General features: G+C 44.2%; 1 protein-coding gene across 1 annotated transcript in view; it reads left to right on the top strand.

The window, feature by feature from the left end:
* Positions 1 to 20909, top strand: part of LOC133122485 (disintegrin and metalloproteinase domain-containing protein 12) — a 97731-nt gene that overhangs the window by 55745 nt on the left and 21077 nt on the right. The window contains exons 5-11 of the mRNA XM_061232472.1: positions 1157 to 1233; positions 3149 to 3335; positions 5971 to 6036; positions 6986 to 7057; positions 7669 to 7838; positions 8384 to 8468; positions 12658 to 12806. Of these exons, the coding sequence (XP_061088456.1) occupies positions 1157 to 1233; positions 3149 to 3335; positions 5971 to 6036; positions 6986 to 7057; positions 7669 to 7838; positions 8384 to 8468; positions 12658 to 12806 (806 nt within the window). The remainder of the gene's footprint in view (positions 1 to 1156; positions 1234 to 3148; positions 3336 to 5970; positions 6037 to 6985; positions 7058 to 7668; positions 7839 to 8383; positions 8469 to 12657; positions 12807 to 20909) is intronic.

The raw sequence follows: 20909 nt of genomic DNA, 5'->3' as shown, positions 1-20909 counted from the left end.
TCTGCCCCTTCCATCTCTCTTTTTAAATCAGGACTTGAAACACAACTCTTTGCCCTTGCATTGCCAAATGCTTTTTTATTATAAGGTTCATAAGGTTCTTTTAGATTTTCTTTTTTTTTGTTTGTGTTTATATGTGTTTCATATGCATATATTTTGTAGAGCACTTTGGTTCAACTGTTGTTGTTTTAATTGTGCTTTATAAATAAAGTGTTCTTACTTCCTTAATTAATTACTTACTTTAATGGACTTATTGTAATTCTGATTAACATTCACTCTTCCAGAGGACTTTAATGTACTGTGCTATAAATTCATAGCCATTTCATTTTGAGCAATATCCAATATTTTATTGTAGGCTTTATTATATTGTACCCAAGTACCTTCAGTAGTATATGTGTACATATACCATATACAATACATGCGCCAGCGTGTGTATGTGCAGGTATGTGTGCGTGCATTTGTGTTCATTTGTTTTGTGTGTACATAGCAAGCATGCTGGGTGCTCTTTGATGGTTTAATTTGTGTTCATATATGCTAACTATGCACATTTGCAAAGAAAAGTGTTCCAGGGAGGGGGTAGACCTTGGCCTGGGTTTGAACCTCAGAAGATTCTCCAGAAACACGTTCGTACTAATATGCACACATTTTTAAACGGGCCGATGCCATTTGTCTGCCGATGTGCCTCAATCATGAATTGGATCACTGTGTATTTTCCTGAGGGGCTGCAAATGGCAAATGGCTGAATAGTAGCAAATCTATTTTTGGCTGAAACCATGTAAACTCACATCCAGATGAGCACCATCTATGCATTATCTCTGAACTGTTATCTGTATTCATGTAAATGTAATCAATCTGCCAAATCAAGAGAATTGTTTATCATAAAAGCCCATCTTGGGATTGATGAAACTAGCCTGCAGTGCAAAATATCTGATAATTGTACTGCCCATTAGAAATAGATTAATTGTGTTGTCCATAAGAGATGAATACATAAAAATACATGTTTATGGTATAGGTTTGGTATAGAGTACTATCCACATTCAAATTATTTGTGAAATACTAATAATAATTTATGTTTTTAAAACCTTTAAAAGTGCATTTATTTTTCTATTGGACATAGTGTGAGCACAATGTAATGCCAATGGACTTTGTGCTTTACTAGGTAAATTGCTACTACCACGGAGTGGTTGAAGGACATGTCCACTCAGACGTCAGCCTCAGCTTGTGTTCGGGTCTCAGGTGAGTTTGACAGTAGCTTTTTAGTGCATCGCGGCATGGAAGTCTCTGTTCATAGGATTTCATAGCCTTCTGACACTGTTATGAAACCATTCTTCTTCGCCAATTCCTTACAGTTCAATCAATCAGCGAGATAAGTGTTCACATCCCCCTAAAGCAACAGTGATCCATGTGAATTATGATTGTTCTGACCTTACTCGCTCATGAATTCTCTTCTTTGACGATAATTTGTCAAAGTTTAAAACTCCTCTTAAAATCTCAGCATCTGGACACAGATGTATGGGCTTTGCGAGGATAATTACTGCAAGAACATTCTTATGAAGAGAAACATTCGCTATAACATGGAAACACATAAGGAGCAATGATGAGAAGCAGTTGGCAGTTGGATTGCTGCAATAACTTTTCAGATAGTGTTGCTGGACAGTATCAGGAATTTCTTAGCAAATGGGCCAATGAATGTCATCACTCTCAAAGGAATATGACTGGTAATCGTTAAAATCTTTTTTAAAAGGGTGGTCATTTGTAATCGTTCTGTAAGCCTTCTCTGAAAGCACTAAGACAGACAGATACAGATACCTTATATGACAAAAAAAAGCTTCTCGCCAGCCAAGACAAATTGTTCTTAGTTTTAGTTGGCTACGATGTGACTTTTGAAGTCTATTAGGTTTAATGTGAGATCACTAAAACCTGCGGTCCAGCTTGGTTCCATGGGTGGAGGCGTTGCTTTAAAGCTCACTCACAGGGCTGCACTGTGAGCTTTTTTAATATACCCGATGCAATACAAAACCAACAAAACTTCATTCTGGAACTGCAGGAGCACTTCATAACGGGAGACGTAGACAGGACAGAGACAAGGGGCTTTGATCACAGTAACAGTAATTCAGATTGTTGTTATGTTCGTAATGTTCTGTTAACCATCACCTCAAAGTTTATAGTTTAATCATGAATCACCCCTCTCCTTAAGATGAAAGGAGGTGCATAGTAATATCCATTAGTCCTATATTGTTATACATTATAGCATCTAATATCTTGATTGTTCTCATTAACTTAAAATGAACTCTGCCTCATTTTAAATTAGAAGTTGTGCCTCACTGCCTGATTTCAAATTCAATATCCAGTCCCACTATTCTCTGATGGATACACTTTCTTCATAAGTCTGCTTTGGCTTGTATCCATAGAGGAACCCTTTTTAGTTCTTTATGGGACCCTCAATCATAGGTATGAAGTGTGAAAGCTCCCAGAAAAAGTACCATTTTGCCTGATAATGAACCATTGAACTAGATAGGCTGTTACAAGATACCTCTATTCATTGGAAAACATTTGTTTATACACTCATTGAACACTTTATTAGGTATTTATTAGGCTTATTTTTTTTAGACGTATTCTGCTGCTGTAGCTTATCCACTTAGAGGTTTGACACATTGTGTGTTCAGAGATGCTCTGCTGCATACCACTGTTGTAATGGGTGATTATTTGCCAAACTGCTGCTCACTGATGTTTTTTTGCTTTTCGCACCATTCTCTCTCTCGAGTGAAAATCCCACTGTTTCTGAGATACTCAACCACCCTGTCTGGCACCGACGATGATTCCATGGTCAAAATCACTCAGATCAGAGATTTCTTCCGCATTTTGATATTTGGTCTGAAAAACAGCTGAACCTCTTGACCATGTCTGCATGCTTTTATGCATTTAGTTGCTGCCACATGATTGGCTGATTAAATATTTTCATTAACAAACTGGTGTACAGGTCTACCTAATAAAGTACTTGGTGAGTGTATACTTGGGATTGTTCACACGTGGGAAAATGTTTTCATTTGGTCAAAGCTTGACATTAGCAATAGTGGGTTATGGAATGCCACAGTGCAGGGTGCAAGCAGCTCATTTAGCAGCACTAATGTAAGAAATCCTTCCATTGCAGGGGATTCATCGCACTTGAAGATAAGGCCTTTGTTCTGGAGCCGGCCTTTTCCCCAGACAACGGCACTCACTTGATTTATAGAGGAGAAAACCTCAGCTTGTCCCCCGGCACCTGCGGTCACGGTTATAACATATCACATGTGGTCACGGACTACGTGGGCGGCCCCTTCAGGCAGTTCGGCACCAGGGTAAGATCGTAGCGTGGATCAAAGTGCTCGGAAGTCACCAGTAGGCACAGCTCCATTTGACCGCTGGAGACTATAAACACCGAACACATTTCAGTATAAGTTCACATTGTCAGGCTGTCAGAATTGCACTTTAGATCGAGCAATTCCAGATAATCTCTGCCATTAAAACGCATTTAGAAAGTGCCTATTTGTTTTTTTGTGGAGAAAGTTGTTCCTGAATGTATAATGTAATACTTGAATGGTTGGTTATTTTTTCAAAGTACACTTCCAACTGGTTTGGCAGCACAAGGGTTAAGCCGGTAGCCATAGAAGCCTGGAGAAAGGATTGCAGCTATGTCAATGAGATTATGACAAAATGGCTGCTTGCATTCACCTAGACCTTGCAGAGAGCAGGATGAACATATCTGTTGCTGTCTTTGACATTATTAGATTATGATCATCCTGTAGCAGAAAGGCCTCTGTGTATTAAACAATAAAAGTCATAGTTCCTTCTGTGTGGTATACGCCTGATAATTGTATTGGGGTTGAGCTGAGGCTTTCTCCCATATCCTTTCTCTATAGGGATAAGTGAATTGGAGTATTGTTAAGAGGCCCAGGATTATTCAGTTCTCAGTGATGTATCATGACCAGAACGCTTTGCTGTCAGCCCGTTCCTGCGGAAGTAATCCCAGTGATTTATTATTCTCTTTAAAATATGCCGTTTCCTCAAATAGTTCCCAATGCTGATTTTCCCCATCTTGCTGGCCTACTATCTGATGACATTGGGCTTCATTCAATTAAGATTTCTTTTCTTCTGTCACAAATGTGAGGGTCGCAAAAATAGGTTGCTCTAGGCTTCATTAACCATAATACAATCTGTATCTTGGAATGGGAGTATGTCATTTCCTCTGATGACAGGAGGCTACAGTACGCTGTGATAGACAGCTGGAACCGCGAGCTACGGACGGGGCGTTGTGTACTGGAGCAGAATGAAAGCTGTCATTTGCAGAGACGGTACAACCAGTTACGCCACCCTCTTGCTCACATGGTCTCCAGTAGCAGTGTGTGCAGAGAGAGGTTCCAATGGATGTGCTTTGGAAAAGCAGATGTGGGAGTAGCCCCTGAGCTGTAACCTTGTGGTGGGGCTAACTGACAGCCCTGATGGTGACTGTGATAGACTGAACCAGGCATAGAGCAGAAGAATACTGGCAGGGGTGATCGAAGCCTTTTACATCAAAACGGCCAGTTCCAGATGAAGTGGTGGTTCACAGTATGCGTGGGACGGCAGTTTGCTAAACACAGACTCATCTATAGAATCAGCAGGTTGTTGAAGTGAACGCCCACTCATACTGTCTGACAGCAAAAAATCTCATTAATCTTCCAAATGTCAATCAATGTCTGTATCAAGCCAGAGCTCAGAATAACACAGATGAGCTCAGAAAAATGTCAAGAGGCTTTTAGTAATGAATGTGAAATTGGATTGGGTGTACCAAGCACACTTTTAGTATGTGGCTCTTGTGAGAAGTAGGACTTTAGAAGCCTTGGTAAACACTTGGGTTTGGGGATTTACTCATAGTAGCATGACTCTTATGTTACATCACAATTATTTAGGTGACGTTTTTATCCAGCGCCACTTACTGTTGATTAGACTATGCAGGGGACGTGCATAGTCTAATCAACTCTTGGAGTAATGTAGGGTTAAAGGCCTTGCTCAAGGGCGCAACAGCTGCATGGATTTCATGGCGGCTACACCGGGGCTTGAAACACCAACCTTCCAAGTTCCAGTCATGTACCTTAGCCACAATGCTACAGGCTGCCCCCATGTTGTTAAATATGCTGTTAGATTTAAGTGCTTGGGAAAATGGAGAGATTAATCTGTCTTGGACATGTTATACTGAGACTATGAACCAGTTGAGTTCTCGAGCCATGAACCAGCTATGAACGAAAGTTCTCAAGGAATTCTGCCCAATAAACTGTCTGACACTGGAGGCTGCCCAAGACTCAACTTGGGCCGAGACTCAATCAACACTTGTGCTGCGCTTTTACAATGAAATGCCCTTGTTAAGCTAAACCGCAAACCATAAACATCCTAAAACCCAAGTGCTTTATTTTGGTTTTATTGCTTTATTGATTGATAGCTTTTATTGATTGTTTTATTTGTTTCTTTATTCATCATCTGGTTTTTACAAAAGAAATGATGGGCCAATTTGGGCTAAATGGCCTGTTCTTTTTATCACTTTTTCATATGTTCTGTGTTTCTCCATCACCTCAACCCACCTAACTGTGCTTGTGAAGGAAGAATGAAAGGTAGAAAGTTGTTTTGATGGGGAAAAAAGAAATGTGCAACATAATTGATCTTGGTTTAAGTGAACTTTATTATGAGAGATGCAGACTTTATCGCAATGCCATGGTTGATTCTTTGTCATTTATCAAGTAAAGGCCAACATAATATATTCTGCATTCCAAACAGGCCAATCCTTTGAAGAATAGATATATTCTATTAATTCAGGGTTATAAAAAAATGGTAAAACCCAAACATACTGCGAAATACTTTGCTTGAGGTAACAAAGGCCCACTGGACTAGAGATAACAGATTCAGTTTGGTCTTCTTAATGGTGAAAATTAATGTCTCATCTCTGTCTCCCCCCCTCTACAGCACAAGAGACACACCCAGAGGACCACCAAATATGTGGAGCTGATCATTGTGGCTGACAACAGAGAGGTAAAGAGGATCCACGTGCTGTGTAGCGTGTCACTTCCTGTCAAACGGCAGGAAAGTCCTGAAGGATGCTGTCAGATGCTGCTCTCTATTAGCTCTGGTGCAACCCTCAAGGCCATCTGTTGTGAGGCCAAATTACACACACTGTAATGTCTCCCAGGGAGAGAAAGGGAGACGGAGACTGAGAGACTGCTCAAAGCCTCAGAACAGTGTTTAGTAGAGTGTGGAGGGAGATTTCACAGATATCAGCGGTCACACAGGTATGGGAGGCAAGCTTGCAGTCCATGCCTGTCAGTAGCAGGTTTGGTGTTGAAGTGATGGGAAGACCGAGGTCCTGCCAGTGTAGGTGGATACAGCAACCAGAATGTCTCAGAATTTCTGGAGAGTAGACGTCTCCTATAAATCATCGAAACGAAACACCTGTCACGGTGATCTCTTCAATCTTTTGCAGCGGTGTCTCATGACAGTGGTACATTTCGTCTGCCACCCGGATAGAAACAGGAACCAGCATGGGGTACTACACTTGCTGAACTAATATAATAGATAAAGAAGATGTCTCCCCTGGATTTATGGCAAATGATGTATTTTTTTGTCTGTGCTCCAGCCAGATCTTAACCGATTCCATCCCCCAGTCTTTAAAGGCACCGGTCACTTATCTTCTTGCCAATTTGCCTTTAATCAGCCTTCGTCTTTTTTCTATAAATCTCTCAACTGGCTTAAGCCCCCAAACCAACTCAGTTGACAGCATGTAGAGCAAATTATGGAATCTATATGATCTATGAGGTTTTAAAGAGGTATAAAATCATAGCCATATTTTTGGATAACTTGTTAGGATATATAACATACAACCTTGGAAGGCAATTCTTGAGTTCGTGCCTTTTGTAAAACACAACTTCAAAGTGATGTGGGGAATCCCTGCCTTCTATGTTTCTCATCTGGGTCCAATGATCAGTTTCAGAAACAAGGAAAGGATGTGGAGAAGGTGAAACAGAGGCTGGCTGAGATCGCCAACTATGTGGACAAGGTAAAATCCGTGGGTGAACAGGGTCTTTACAGACAATAAAGAAAACAGAAAAATAAATAACTATTGGGGGCGACATGGCTCAGGCAGTAAGAGCAGTCTGGCAGTTGGAGGGTTGCCGGTTCGATCCCCTGCCTGGGCTGTGTCGAAGTGTCCCTGAGCAAGACATCTAACCCCCAAATGCTCCTGACGAGCTGGTTGGCGCCTTGCATGGCAGCCAATCACCGTTGGTGTGTGAGTGTGTGTATGAATGAGAAGCATCAATTGTACAGCGCTTTTGATAAAGGCGCTATATAAATGCCAACCATTTACCATTTACTATTGTTGCAAAGGTATTGACATTAATGGTTGTTAATGAAGAAACAACATTCTAACACCATGCTATATTATGCCACTGCTATATAACATGGACACTTAATATCTCCAGGGCGGTGTACTCTGTACTCCTGGTAAACCTCTATCTGCTTTACACACAGAACTGACCTCAGCTGTCTTAAATTGGGATTGATGGGTGGACGTTTATATGATGGACAAGTTCAGGGAGATCTGGTGGTTAGTCACCCATGGAGTGTGTCTAATTTGAATGTTGATACAACCTGGTGGTGTCCCCTTAGTTCTACCGAGCCCTGAACATCCGGGTGGCCCTGGTGGGCCTGGAGGTGTGGAGCGATACAGACAAGTGCGCAGTCACCCAGGACCCCTTCACCACTCTGCACGAGTTCCTGGACTGGAGGAAGCTCCACCTCCTGCCGCAGAGGCCCCATGATAACGCCCAGCTCATCAGGTAAGCGGCAGACTCTGCCCACTTTGCAGGGCTCATTCCAATCGCTTATTTTTCTGCTCCTGACTCCACCCATCGGGAAAGGCTAGAAATACAGGCTAGAAAAAGGTGTGAGGACAGGGAAATCAAGAAAATGTGAATGAGATAAATGGAATGCCCTTGCTCCTTCAAACTTCAGTTCGAAACCACGTCAGTTACAGATGTGGCAGATGTGTGGCAGATGGAGAGGTTGATCCACAGGTCGGTCACGCTTTCCGAAAAATAGATCCGCAAAAGATGCGCTCATATTTCCTTGCTGAAAGCCTGGGAGGTTCCTAACTTCTATTTCTAGCTGCTAGAAGGAACATTTAAGGGGTTGGAATTTCCTTAATGATGGAGGACCTCGATTGATTCCCGGACTGGGAGCAAGGAAATGGAAAAAGAGGAGAAGAATAACCAATTGGATTGAGCCCACATACCGTGTAATTTTGATCTAGGGAGTGTGGTTTTGAGAAGGGGCTGGGGCATGGCCTGTCTGAACCATAGTTTCCCTGTCCCCCCCTCCACAGCGGAGTGTACTTCCAGGGCACCACCATCGGCATGGCGCCCATCATGAGCATGTGCACGGCGGAACAGTCCGGGGGGATCGTCATGGTAAGTGCGGTCCGAGGGAAGGGTGCAGTGAGGCATTGTGGTCACTGCAGATGCTGTACTCACACTGGCACACTGCAAAAACAGTCTGTCTTAACAAGTGTCTTAGTCTTGAAACACAAAGGGCCAGTTTCACAAACACAATTAAGCCTAAATCTTGAGTAAATTCTACTTTCAATGGAGATTGTCCATACGAAACTAAACTTAGTCCAGGACTAAGCTTTATCTTTGTCTGTGAAACTGTTAGGACCAACCCAAAAAAAACCTTTTTCTCTGAAGTAGAAAATACTCTTGTACTTTTTTCTTGAAAGTGAAATTATCTTACACCATTGGCAAATCTTGAAAAGAATAAAGCTGTCTCACCTAATTGCCAGTATTTACATGGCAATTTAGAGGTCTTAGAAATAAGATTCATCTAAATATTTAAAAGTCTAAATAAAAGACTAAAATGCCTGTTAAGATGGACTTATTTTTTGCTTTTTGCAGTGCAGCCTTTATTCATCAGTTGCCCTGGACCTGCATAAGTGATGCGATGAAGCAAATTAAAATCAGATAAATAAATAAAAAATAGAAGAGCTAAATAACATAATTGGACCAGGGCATTAAAGACTTGCGATCAAGAAAATCAGATCTCAGATGAAATCTTAGGGGTTGGAATGGTGTCTGGTATGTAGCCTTGGGCTGAACAATTTCTGACTGCATACATGAGTGCCCCATAGATCTTCTGAGTCAAGTAATCCAAGCGCCTTATCTTAGTGCCTAATTCTGCCTCATCAGCACTTGCAATACCTTCCACTTTCTTTATATTCAGGTAACTTAACATTGTCTACATTCTCATCTTACAAATGTATTTGCTTGGATAATGCAAAAGGTCTTACCCAGGGGGAATTCATAGAGAATTAGGAGATATGAGCATTTGAGCACTTATTATCTGCTTCATCTAGCCATTGTGGTTAAAAGCATTGAGGTTCAGTCAGCAGCTCTGTCTTAGACTCATTCAAGAAGTCCAAGGTTGACAGTACAGTGTCAAAGCCACACCACACTCTTACAAACAAAATCAGAGGCATTTTGAAAATAAAATTTATGCTGAAGATGAATGCTGTTTTCCTGGGGGTGAATTATGGGTTTTTTGTGGGGTCATTAATATTGATATGGATACCAGGATGTTCGCAGAAGGATGGAGATGTTATCTGTGGGATAGATTGTAATCCAGCGATCGAGCTATCCTTAGATATGAAAAGGCCATTTCATGTGGAAATTGCTGCGCATATTGATTTGTGCAAAACATAACCCTTGAATTTTAACGAGAGACAATAAATTGATTACACGAAGAAATCTATTCTACTTACAGTACAGAGGGACGATGGCAAATGAAGGACAGGGAAAATGGCTGTAAATAATTAACTGTTTGGATTAGCTGTGACGTGGCAGTAATGTATCAATACCGATTGGAAGGTATAGACATTGTCGTCTTATAATTTAGGGTAGGTCTATATGTTGTATTAATTTCCATCTGAGGGGGATCAGGGGGTTGGTCATGTTCCAACCTGGGAGGGGGTGGGGAGGGGATGACGGCTGATTAGACTAAGCAGGAGACAACCCCCACTGGTGCAATGCGGTATTAAGGGCCTTGCTCAAGGGCATATCAACAGTATATGGTTACACTGGGGCTTGAACCACCAACCTTCCAGGTCCCTTAGCCACTAGGCCAGATGCTGCCCCCTACATGCTACATCATCAAGAGACACATACTCTGAAAAGACTGGTTAATACCTCCTCTACAGTGTGTGTGTGTTTTCCTTTAGGTAGGGCGTCTCCAGCTTGTGTCCAGATGTTTATCCCCATATTCCACACAGCTGTTGAAGGCCCGCCCCACTGATTAGAGGCGCGTGTGTAAAAAGCTCCTTGCACCCCTCACATTATTTGGAGGATTAGTTTTCCCATCAGGCTGTTTGAACGTCCCCCTTTTTGCACTGTTTGTGTCTGTATTAGAGCATTTCTGACTTCACGCAGGTCAGGGGGAAGGATTATGAGGCTAAGACAGATTTTCAACGTCCGCCAACAAGAGCTAACTACCCGTTAAAGCCAACAAACCCAACCCATTAAGCTCACTGCGGAGGAAAAAAATCGGAATGAAGATCTCATAGCTCCATGTATGTATTCCAGACATTAAAACATAAAAGCATAATATATCATGTGGCGCTGTACCATATGTGGCTTCATTCTGGACAAAATGTTCTCACCGCTCAGCAGGTCATCAAGGTGAGCTGCTGACGATTAGTGTGTGTTTATAATGATAATATATAGCACAATATATCTAACCTAATGGTGCTGTATCACCACTGCTTGACCTCATATGCACTGACATATTTATGATGCTTTTCCATAGGTTAACCGCAGACTGTGAGTTCCTCTTTAAACATATTCAGTGGTGATATACACTCACTGAGCACTTTATTAGGAACGTATTCATGTGATTATCTAATCAGCCAATTGTGCGGCGGCAATGCAATGCATAAAATCGTGCAGATAAGGGTCAGGAGCTTCAGTTAATGTTCACATCAACCATAAAAATGGTGATAAAACATTCAGTGAGCAGCAGTTTTGCTGGCAGAAATGTGTTGTTAATGAGAGAGGTCAGTGGGGAAGGGCCAGACTAGTCGAAGCTGACAGGAAGGCGACAGTAACGCAAATAAGCACGCATTACAAAGGTGGTATGTAGAAGAGCATCTCTGAACACTTAATGCATCAAACCTCTAAGTGGATAGACTACAGCAGCAGAAATAAGTCAAAAAAATTAGTCTAATAAATACCTAACAGTGTTCACTGAGTGTACACAAAGCCAGCTATAGCTGAAATATCCAAGCGAAGCAAAAATGTCCTCATATCTCTTTATATCTCACCGCAGTTCACCTTGTAATCAGGAGAAGAGAAAGAAATCCGAGACCAAAGGGAGATACCCAACGGGCTTCAAGCCAGCTACATAAAACAGTATTAAATAGCTGTTCAACAGCCACGACAATCAAACCTTAGTAAAGAACTCCTTATCCAGACAATTTAACTTCCCCCAAATAAGGAACGATGGAGCCCACAGAGCAATAGACACCGTTTAATGAACAGGGTGACTGACATTTTGACTGCTATTACTGTACGTCTTCCTCAGAGTCTTAAAAGAAATCCTGCTTTCCTATGCCACATGCGCTAATGGAATCGGTGGAAAGGTTGTTGAAAAAATGCTGGAGGGATATTTTTGTACGAACGCAGAGGCGGCCGCTGCGATGCGCCCCCGCGGCGTGCTGGGAGTAGGTCAGCCGCCGCCGTTTACAGCTCCCAGGGGCCCGTCCGAGGGGCCCTGACTCCTCTGTTAGCGGCGCGTGCTGACCGCCACGCTGGGACGCGAGGCTACGCTCACCTTCACCACTGAACCCTCTCTGCCGCACGGCGTGGGAAAACAAGACAGGTCCCTGCCCTTACATAATCAGCAGGGGGGTGTTGGGAGGGGGGTAGTGTTTGGGGTGGGGGTGGGGGGGGGGGGGGGGTCCTGGCGGGACGAGGCAACAGCTGCTTCACCTCCAACGCACTCCGCTTGAAGGTCATTCGGTCTGCTCATCAATCAACCGTTTTTTTTTACCGCGAGCCACATCTGCCTCCATCAGGATTCGGCCGGGGACTCCCGCTGGCGTGAGCGCTCTCGACAGCGCGCTCAAGCGTGCTGTAATTTCCCGCGGTGTGGCCCGGGAAACCGCCACAGATCAGCGGGGGCCTAACTAGATCCTTTATTAAATCTTCAACGCCGCCGAAGCCATTACAAGTAATAGAATCCAACACAGGCTGTTTTCTGCTATTCTTTTTCTCGGTTTTTAAAGATAATTGTTTGCCCCGTTTGTGTGTTGTGTGCCCCCCCCCCCCCCTTACAGTTCATTGATTGCTTTCCTCCTTTCGTTTATGTGGAATCCAATTACATTTTATGGCAGAAATAAGGCAGAACTGTAATTATGAAATGCCCGTCAGAGTCTGATATTTTGTGGGTGCAACTGAAGCAATTACACCATACTGCGTCTGCAGAATAGTAATTTCTGAAATGGTTAATGTTTAAATTGAGGATGTATAAGTGAAGGGAGTGAAACAGTCTTTCTGTGCACTGTCAGTGTTGTTACCTGTGGGAATCTGACCGGCTGAATCCTGTTTTTAGGATCACTCGGACAACCCTCTGGGGGCGGCCGTGACCCTGGCACACGAGCTGGGCCACAACTTCGGGATGAACCACGACACGCCGGAGAGGGGGTGCGGTTGCCGGGTGACCGTCGACCGTGGCGGCTGTATTATGACGCCATCCACAGGGTGAGTGTGCATGCCGTGTTCTGTGGGTTTATTCAATATAATTGATTTTCTGGTTTCATTCATGTTTTCATTATTTATTTATACTGTTTTTTTCTGTCTATTTTGTCTTTTTAAATATCTTAGATTTTATATTTTTATTTGATTTTAAGTATTGTGTTGTCTCATGGCATTGTGTCTATTTTTATGGTATTTGTTGTCACTGCTGTAAAGCACTTTGTGCTGTATGCTTGAAGAGAGCTATTATTATTATTATTATTATAATGGTAGATACCATGGCAGAGAGAGGAAGAACTGGACAAAATGGAGCCGTCTCACTTTTGCGATTTCAGGGTCTGTTAAGCTGCACCTTAAGTGGGCCTAGCTTGTGAGATTGATGCCCTCTTTCATAATTAAGGGCGGTATAGTAAGTCACTAGTAACTGCCTCATTGCTCCCAAATGAGATCCATTTTGCTAGGCCTTTTAAATGACTGTCTTAATTCTCAAACTTTAACAAGCCATCATTAACCTCGCCCTAATTGACCCACAGCAGACAGTAATTGCATGTTAATGGCAAAGGGTTGATTGCCGATAGCATGTAGACGTTTGTGTGCATGAAACCCGTTGTTTGTTTATTGGTTTGTTGAAGTGTTTCTCACACATGAACATGTCGAGCACAGGGGCAGAGGGTTTATCGCCGATAGCATGTAGACGTTTGTGTGCATGAAACCCATTGTTTGTGTCTTGTTTTTTGAAAGTGTTTCTCACAGATGAACATGTCTAGCACGGGGGCAGAGCTTTGGTTGCTGAAGCTCTCTGGAGGTTCTCTGTGGCTTTGGTTTTGTGACCACAGCCCCTATGGCTCTCAGGCCAATGACCAATACAGAAATCACCAGCTGCCATATTGCATGATACACCCCTCACTGGGTGACAGTTTATATTAACTGACAATGAGAGTCTCAGATTACTATCGCATGGATTGCTTTACCCCCTTTTTTATAAAGAAAAATACACAGCGGCCTGGATCGATAGATCGAATGGTCATCCGTTATTGCTGTCAGTCCTGAAGAAACATGGTGAGAAACCTCAGGCCTGATAGAAGTTCCGGACAGAGCGGTAGCTTCGGGAGAGGCAACGGCCCCAAAGAGCAGAAGGTTTAGTGTTTTTACTGGACGCCTCACTCCTTGTTTTTGTTGGCCTCTGCCCATGAAAAATTGGGTAACACGATTCTCAGCGCTTTGCGAAAGGAGGCAGTGGCCCTGGAAGGAAAACGAAAGGGATTTTGAGGGCATCCGTAGCAAAACGGATATGTCCAGAAGGGTAGAGAGGAGCGCCGTTGAACTCAGTGGGACAAGCTGCCTGGGCCCTGGAAGTCATTGCGGACTGTGTATCCAGGCACAGCAACTAGGATGATGTTATTCTGGTATACTCATGCAATATGTATCGTGAGAGTTCTCTCGGAAGCCAGAAATAAATACTTAACTACCCTTGAACACTTTCCAGAGCAGGCTGAGGCTTTTACTATGCAGAACAACGTGGCAAGGGTTTGTCACCTCAGCACAAATATTCTGATTTACTCTTGACACTACACTCAGAATGGATTATAAAGTAGAGGTAGTGGAATTGTATCCATTTTTTAACACGCCTGTGTTAAAAAATGCATGGGTGGATATTTGTAATCTAAAGATACTTAAGGCTCGGCAACATCATATGAATGACTTATGATGGCAAAGAAAAATATGTATTGTGCTAGTTTATTGTGCTATTTCAGACACTGACATTTATACGCATTAGTTTTTATGTATTTTAGACTTAAAAACACTACAACTCTGCACCCTCCCTGATGACAGCTTTCAGCACTTGCAGGGTCTCAGTGGTCTGTATCCCACAGATGGGGTTTTACAGGGGCGGCTGAGGTAAAGCCCTTAGCTTATGGATTCAGTATAATGCTCCATCCCTACTAGTATCCGAACACCTTGATGTTCAGGTCTCGAGTCCAAAACCCTAACCCCTAAACTACACTGCACTACTGCTCTCTATGAGATCAGGACTGCTTCACGTGGCTATAAAAGTGGCATTTCTGAAGAAATGGTAGCTACAGATCACACTGCTGTCTCTGTGGGGAGGAAAGTACCAGGTTAATTTAAAGTTGAGAAATGGAAAAGTTTCCCCCTGTCTCCTGTGAGTTCCCCTGGGGGGGGCTCCGACATCCACAGTTTATTGCAGTTAAAATGCCGCGGAGCCACCCCGAGGGCCGCGTTAAACCTCCTCGGTGGCCACTGGCCCCCCCGCTCGCCAGCCAACCATAAACACAATACTCAGGTTCTGTTTCTTCCCTATCTTTATTCCCCGTATTGTTTTTCCAGACCAATTCCCATTCGCTTTCAAAGGACTGACCCAACATAGACTTGGCCCAGATGTGTTTTCAAGGCCCGGGCCTGAGTCAGCTACTTACATCTAATCTCAAATTTCCTGAGCCATCTCTCTCTCTCATTCTCTCTCTTGCTCCCTCTCTCCTCTCTCACCTTTCTCCTCTCCCTCTCTCCTTCTCTTTCTCTATCCCTGTCTCCTCTCCGTGTCTCTCTCTCTCTCTCTCTTCTCTCTCTCTCACACACACACACACACTCCCTCTGTCTCTATCTCCCCTCTCTCTCTCTTTCTCTCGTTCTCTCTCCTCCACCTGGACGTCTCCAGCAGAAATCACACAGTGTCGACAGGGCGCCCTCCTCACACAGGCAGTCGTCCGGCCCGCGGCGTTAGCGCGAGGCTGACTGCACTAGCGAGAGCAGTCACACATACCGAAGCCCTGCTCCACAGGCCGGAGTAGTTTCAGCGCTTCTCAGAGAATTCGGGGTGGGGGGGGGGGGGGGGGTGAGGTCGCTGACAACCGTTTCCTCATTATTACGATGTGGGGAGCGTGTAATAGGCAGGCTGGTTGGGCTAGTGCCAGGCAGCCAGCTGCACATCTGCTTGAAGACTAGGCACATCCTGTTAGCATTCACCCAAACTAGAACCGGCTGGTGCCCCCCCACCCCACCCTGTTTCTTTTTTTCCACAGAGCATAAAACCTAGTTCACTCTTGACAGCAGACATCCCCCATTTTCTGAAACCGAGCCGGCGTTTAAATAGCGGCTGAGCTCTCCTGTTTTCGTGGAAGTACGTCAGACCGATTCCGTGTTCTGGATTCAAAGGGGTCAGGGCCCGCACCGGACACGAGCTTGAAGAGAACTAATCAGGTCTCCTGCCACTTTTCGTCTGGGCGGAAGGCAGACATCGTGGAAAGCCATTGGTAAATCGCCGTGAGTTCTCCGTGGCGTATGTTGAAGGATATGATTCAGGCTCAGAAACAAGCCAACAGACCTCAGAATATGACCTGTGTCTGTAGATGTTTTTTTTTTACGGGCTTCTCCCAGCCAGATTTGTTTAATGATGCCCACAGGGAAATCAGTCTGAAAGCTCTCTGCAATATCTGCATGCCAACTCCTCCAGGACTGAGAACATCGCTTAATGGAATCACTCCGCGTGTTACCTCTATAACCCAAGATTTGAAATCTACAGGAAGGGCCTGATTTTATGCTCCACTATATATTTTTTATAGAGATGCACTTCCTCCTTACTTTAAAATATTTACAAATAATAAAAATATATTTCTAAAAATGATCCTTAGTTATAAATAATTTCATATACTTATCAAAAGAAGAGAAATGGGCAATTTTATTAGGAGAAGGACCAACAGCCCCTATTGCAGCCCAATATATTGCAGCCTGTCATAACCCGAAGGAGAGTGACCACCACAATCAAGATAAACATATACATATAGATTAATTTATTATTGTTATGGTTGTTGCTATTATTATTGTTTTATATTGTTCAATGTATCATGATTATTATTCATTTAATATAATTTTTTTTATTATTGTTCATATGTATGCTTTAGCAATAAGTACATTTGTATTTCATGCCAATAAATCAATTTAAATTTGAATTTTAAAAGCTTGTGGTCTCAATATCAGAAAACAATCTTTGTAGTCGTGTAAACCACACACAAACACACAGGGCCAGCTCCACTTTGATGTCAATCTTTATGTTTTGTTTTTCCCTCAGAGAAATTGAAGATAAATTAAAATAAATATAACCTCAAGTTGCGTAAGATAACCCCCATAAAGAATAGTATTTTCTTTCGTTGTTTTGTTGACTTGAGCAGGGGTGGGCTGTTCTGGAGGAGGGCTCGGTATGCATGTTTTTGTTTCCTGGTTTCCAGCTGTTCCTCGGCTCAGTGAGCTAATTAGCTGGACGCACAAAAGCGAGGTCACTCATAAATTAGATCACATCGAAGCATTTCAGACCAAGACACAAGGATTGTCTTGAGCTGACATTCATGAACTTGTCAAGAAATGTAGCTACACATTTTCAATCAACAAAATGAGTGCGCAAATTTAATAAGAGCATAAGTTGGCATGAAATCCAGACAGATATGGCCCTGATATGGCCAGATATGGAGCTAATCAGTAAACAGTTCTTTCATTGGATGTTGTTTATTTGCTGTCTGACATTGGCAGGGACATCTCCATAATCCCATTGGCTCTGAAATCTAACCACTTCCTAGCCTGATTCAGTTCATCAGGCACTGTGCTGTTACGAGAGCTGACTGGGAGGATATGAGAGTCGAACCTTAAGGCTGTGTCAGATGTGACCCTGGCCCTGAATGTTCAGCCAGCTTTGAGATGGTCAGGCAGCCACCTGCCCATCACAAGTTCACATGGACTCCACTGAAAGGAGAGGAGAATGCGCTGTGTGGAGGAAGCCAATATTATCCCGCCAAATGCGCATAAGTCCTCGCCTAATCTCTTGAAACTTGTCAGGCTCATGACTAAAACTACAGTAACAGTCGCAGTGTGTCAGTGCTTGTGTGTGTTTGTGTGCACATTTGTGTGTGTGTGTGTGTGTGCGTGTGTTGTGTGTGTGTGTATGTGCACGTTTGTGTATGTGTGTGTGCACTTTTGTGTGTGAGTGTGTGTGTGCGTGTGTGTGTGTGCACATTTGTGTGTGTGTGTGTGTGTATGCCTGCCTGCATGTGTGTGCACTTACAGGGAGAATTCTGCAGTCTAAGCCTTGGGTTGAGCCCTACTCCGGTTCTTATCTGTAACATGCAAGCCAGAGTTTCAGCGATGGAGGCACTTGAGAAGCAGGAGAGCCCCCCTGAGGTGACATATTTTCCTTCTTGGACGACGGTTGATTGGCACGGCAGTTCCTCGCTGTGGTGAAGGTGGCAGCGTCCTCTCCTTTGGGCGGGACGGCTGGCATGGCGGTTGTTATTGTGAAGGAGCACGGCGGGGGGGGGGGAAAGAGTAGAGAACTGAGACACGCTTGGCACTCTGTCTCTGTCGCTCTCTCTTGCTGTCTTTTTCACATGGCCTGCGTTCAGGCACTTCTCTGCCAGTGATTCATGGTTGGGAGCTCTTGCGTGGGGCTTGTGGAGCTGGGACCCTCTTATCGTCAGGCCTCCTGCAGGCTGCTCAGAGGCCTGGCAGCGACCGCTCCGGCCTCACGTGGGCGCCACATCCCCTCCAGCTCTCCGAGAGCCCTGCTGCCAAACCCCATCTGCTCCCTCCCTCCCTCCCTCCTCCTCACCCCTCATCTGGGGTTCCTGAGGTGGGGCCACAACTTTAACTGTGATGGGGGGCGGGCGCAGTCTGCCTGTGCACACTGTTAAAAAACTTTTTCAAAATTGTTTCCTTTCAATGAGTGTCCAGGCAGCCTTAAAAATGTTAAGTGTACTTCAGAAGACAAGTTGTCTGCACTAATTGGCATAAACAATGTGTCTTCTCAAGATCATGTGACTTAAAACTGGACACTAAAGGCCAGTTTATAGTCCAGCGACAGAGTGCTGCAGATGTCACTGGTCACAGCGACGCTTGGTTTATACTCTGGGCGACTTAAGTGTGTTTATATATTTTAGCAAAGGACAATGACCACAGTATACTTTGGGCGACAATAGAACTTTTCAGTCATCTCTCTGACCTTTTTTCAGGTTGAAACAAGCAGTTTTTTTTACTGTGTAGAAGTGAGGTATTGGGAATGAGGGAGGAGAGGGAGAGGCGGCAGTGCTGGCAACACAGTCGTGTGAGCGTGCCTCCCTCCTGTGCACCTCTACAGACGGACATGCCCCGGTCCGGTACCCACATCACCGGAGCTCCCCCAGGGAGCGCAGCTGCTGCTGCTAAATCCTTCTGGTTCCTGGCTGCCTCCCTCTAAATTATTGCTCGTTCTTTCATTTACAAAATTAACAAATTATCTTCGCTCCGCGTTGCGCGGATAACGACCTTATTGTCTGTGGGACCGGCGTGGTGATGTCATCCGCTTGGACGACTGTGTCAAGGCAGCTTGTGAGAGCAAATGTCGAAAAACGGAGGGTCGTTCGGGTAGCCTGAGGAAAGCTGGTGACTTCGGACACTAAGGAAGCAGTTTCACTGTTCAATAGCAGCCTATCCAGGCGTACGTTGCACCGTGCCGTGTTAGGGTGCTCGCAGAGGGAGAAATAAGAGTTCTTTGGTTTGACCTGTCACCACCCTCTCTCATCTTGAGTTACAGAGAGTCTCAACCTTTCACAGCAATGCAATCCATATGGCCCTGTCAGGTCCCTTTACACCTAATGAAACTTTTCACAAAATAATATTGATGTTATAGTCATAATAATACAGCCTCTGCTGGGGTTCAGCAGCCCCGGGTTGATTTAAACGGCACACGTATAAAGAAATCAAAGACAATGAGGTAATTTCTCAAAACACAGTAAAGCTGATTTTGCATATTTATCGAGGTATCGGATTTGAAATATAAACAGCAGGGCGTTTGCGCTGAGCTGATGTGTGTGTGTTTGTGCGTTTGTGTCCACGTGTGGCTTTGTGTCTGCATCGCAGAAAGAGAGAGAGGTTGTCATGTTGTAACTCTTTTTGGGATAATAGCAGACATCTTAATAAAGGACATTAACGGACTAAACCAGCTGTTGATAAAGTGAAAAGGGTCATTCACTGTGACAGCCGAGGGACAATGTGGCCATCCCTTCGCACGTTCAGCTCTCGATCAGTTGTAATGCTCTCCATTCCTCTCTCCTCTAATGGCTCAAATGTATCACGGCCTGAACCTAATTGCTGTAAATTAAGGAACAGTGTGCAAGTCTGGCAGTCAGAGCAACGGCATTAGTTACAGAGGGGGAAGTCTGGTGACCTGTGGTTGTGATGGGTGACAACGAGGAGAGCTACAGGAGCGATACTCTCAAACACCAGTGACAGGGACAGACTGAGAAGCCTCTCCCCGCATGTCCCTCCTGAGAGACGCTACAAGAGGCACTCTGAATTAATGAACACGGCTCCACACTTCCCTGGATAGACTCCCTGGAGTCCCTGATCAATCACAACCAGAGACAAACTCCCAGCAGTCACTGGGACGTCTCAGGCTCAATCACAACTCGACACATTCCCAGCAGCCCTTGTTAATTTAGAACAAGACACAAACTTCCAGTAACCCCTGGTCAATCATAAGCAGTTCCAGCAGTCACCGTCCCTGCTCCCACTCAAGGGGCACACAGTCCCTGACCCATAAATCCAATCAATAGCCCTGCCTCCAACAGCGCGGATTGACCGCAACCTTTGTTGAGACGAGAAAATATTTATTGCTTTTATGTGTGCAGACTAAACAGAACCTTTGTTTTGGTTTTTTTTTGTGCCCGTTTGTTTGTTTGATTGACTAAATTGCAAGCTCTTCAGAGGAACGTTTGATGTCGGCAGAGACAGACCATTAAAATTCATGTGAGTGGGGAAAGCTTTGTAGGACAGAGTCATTCCATCGATTTCCCGCTGCTCCACCACTGTCCGCTTGAGGCATGCCTGGTTACATGATTTACCATCAAATTGGGGGGGATTTGTGGGGGGGACATTATTCCGGCCAGACGGGTGAAAGTCACCACAGCCATTTCATTGTACTAACTGTAGTGACATGTGATGCATACCTGATGGAGGGGGGGAGGGGGTAATTGGCAAAGCACACCGATGTAGTTGCATCCAAGGAGCTGTTGTGTCAGCCTGCTGTGTCGAAACTTCTGTTGGAATGCGTGCAAAGACTACCGCCCA

The sequence above is a fragment of the Conger conger genome, chromosome 2 (genome assembly GCF_963514075.1).
Source record: "Conger conger chromosome 2, fConCon1.1, whole genome shotgun sequence".
NCBI classification, from domain to species: Eukaryota; Metazoa; Chordata; class Actinopteri; order Anguilliformes; family Congridae; genus Conger; species Conger conger.
Note: the sequence above shows the minus strand (reverse complement) of the source record. Positions and strands in the feature narration are given on the sequence as shown.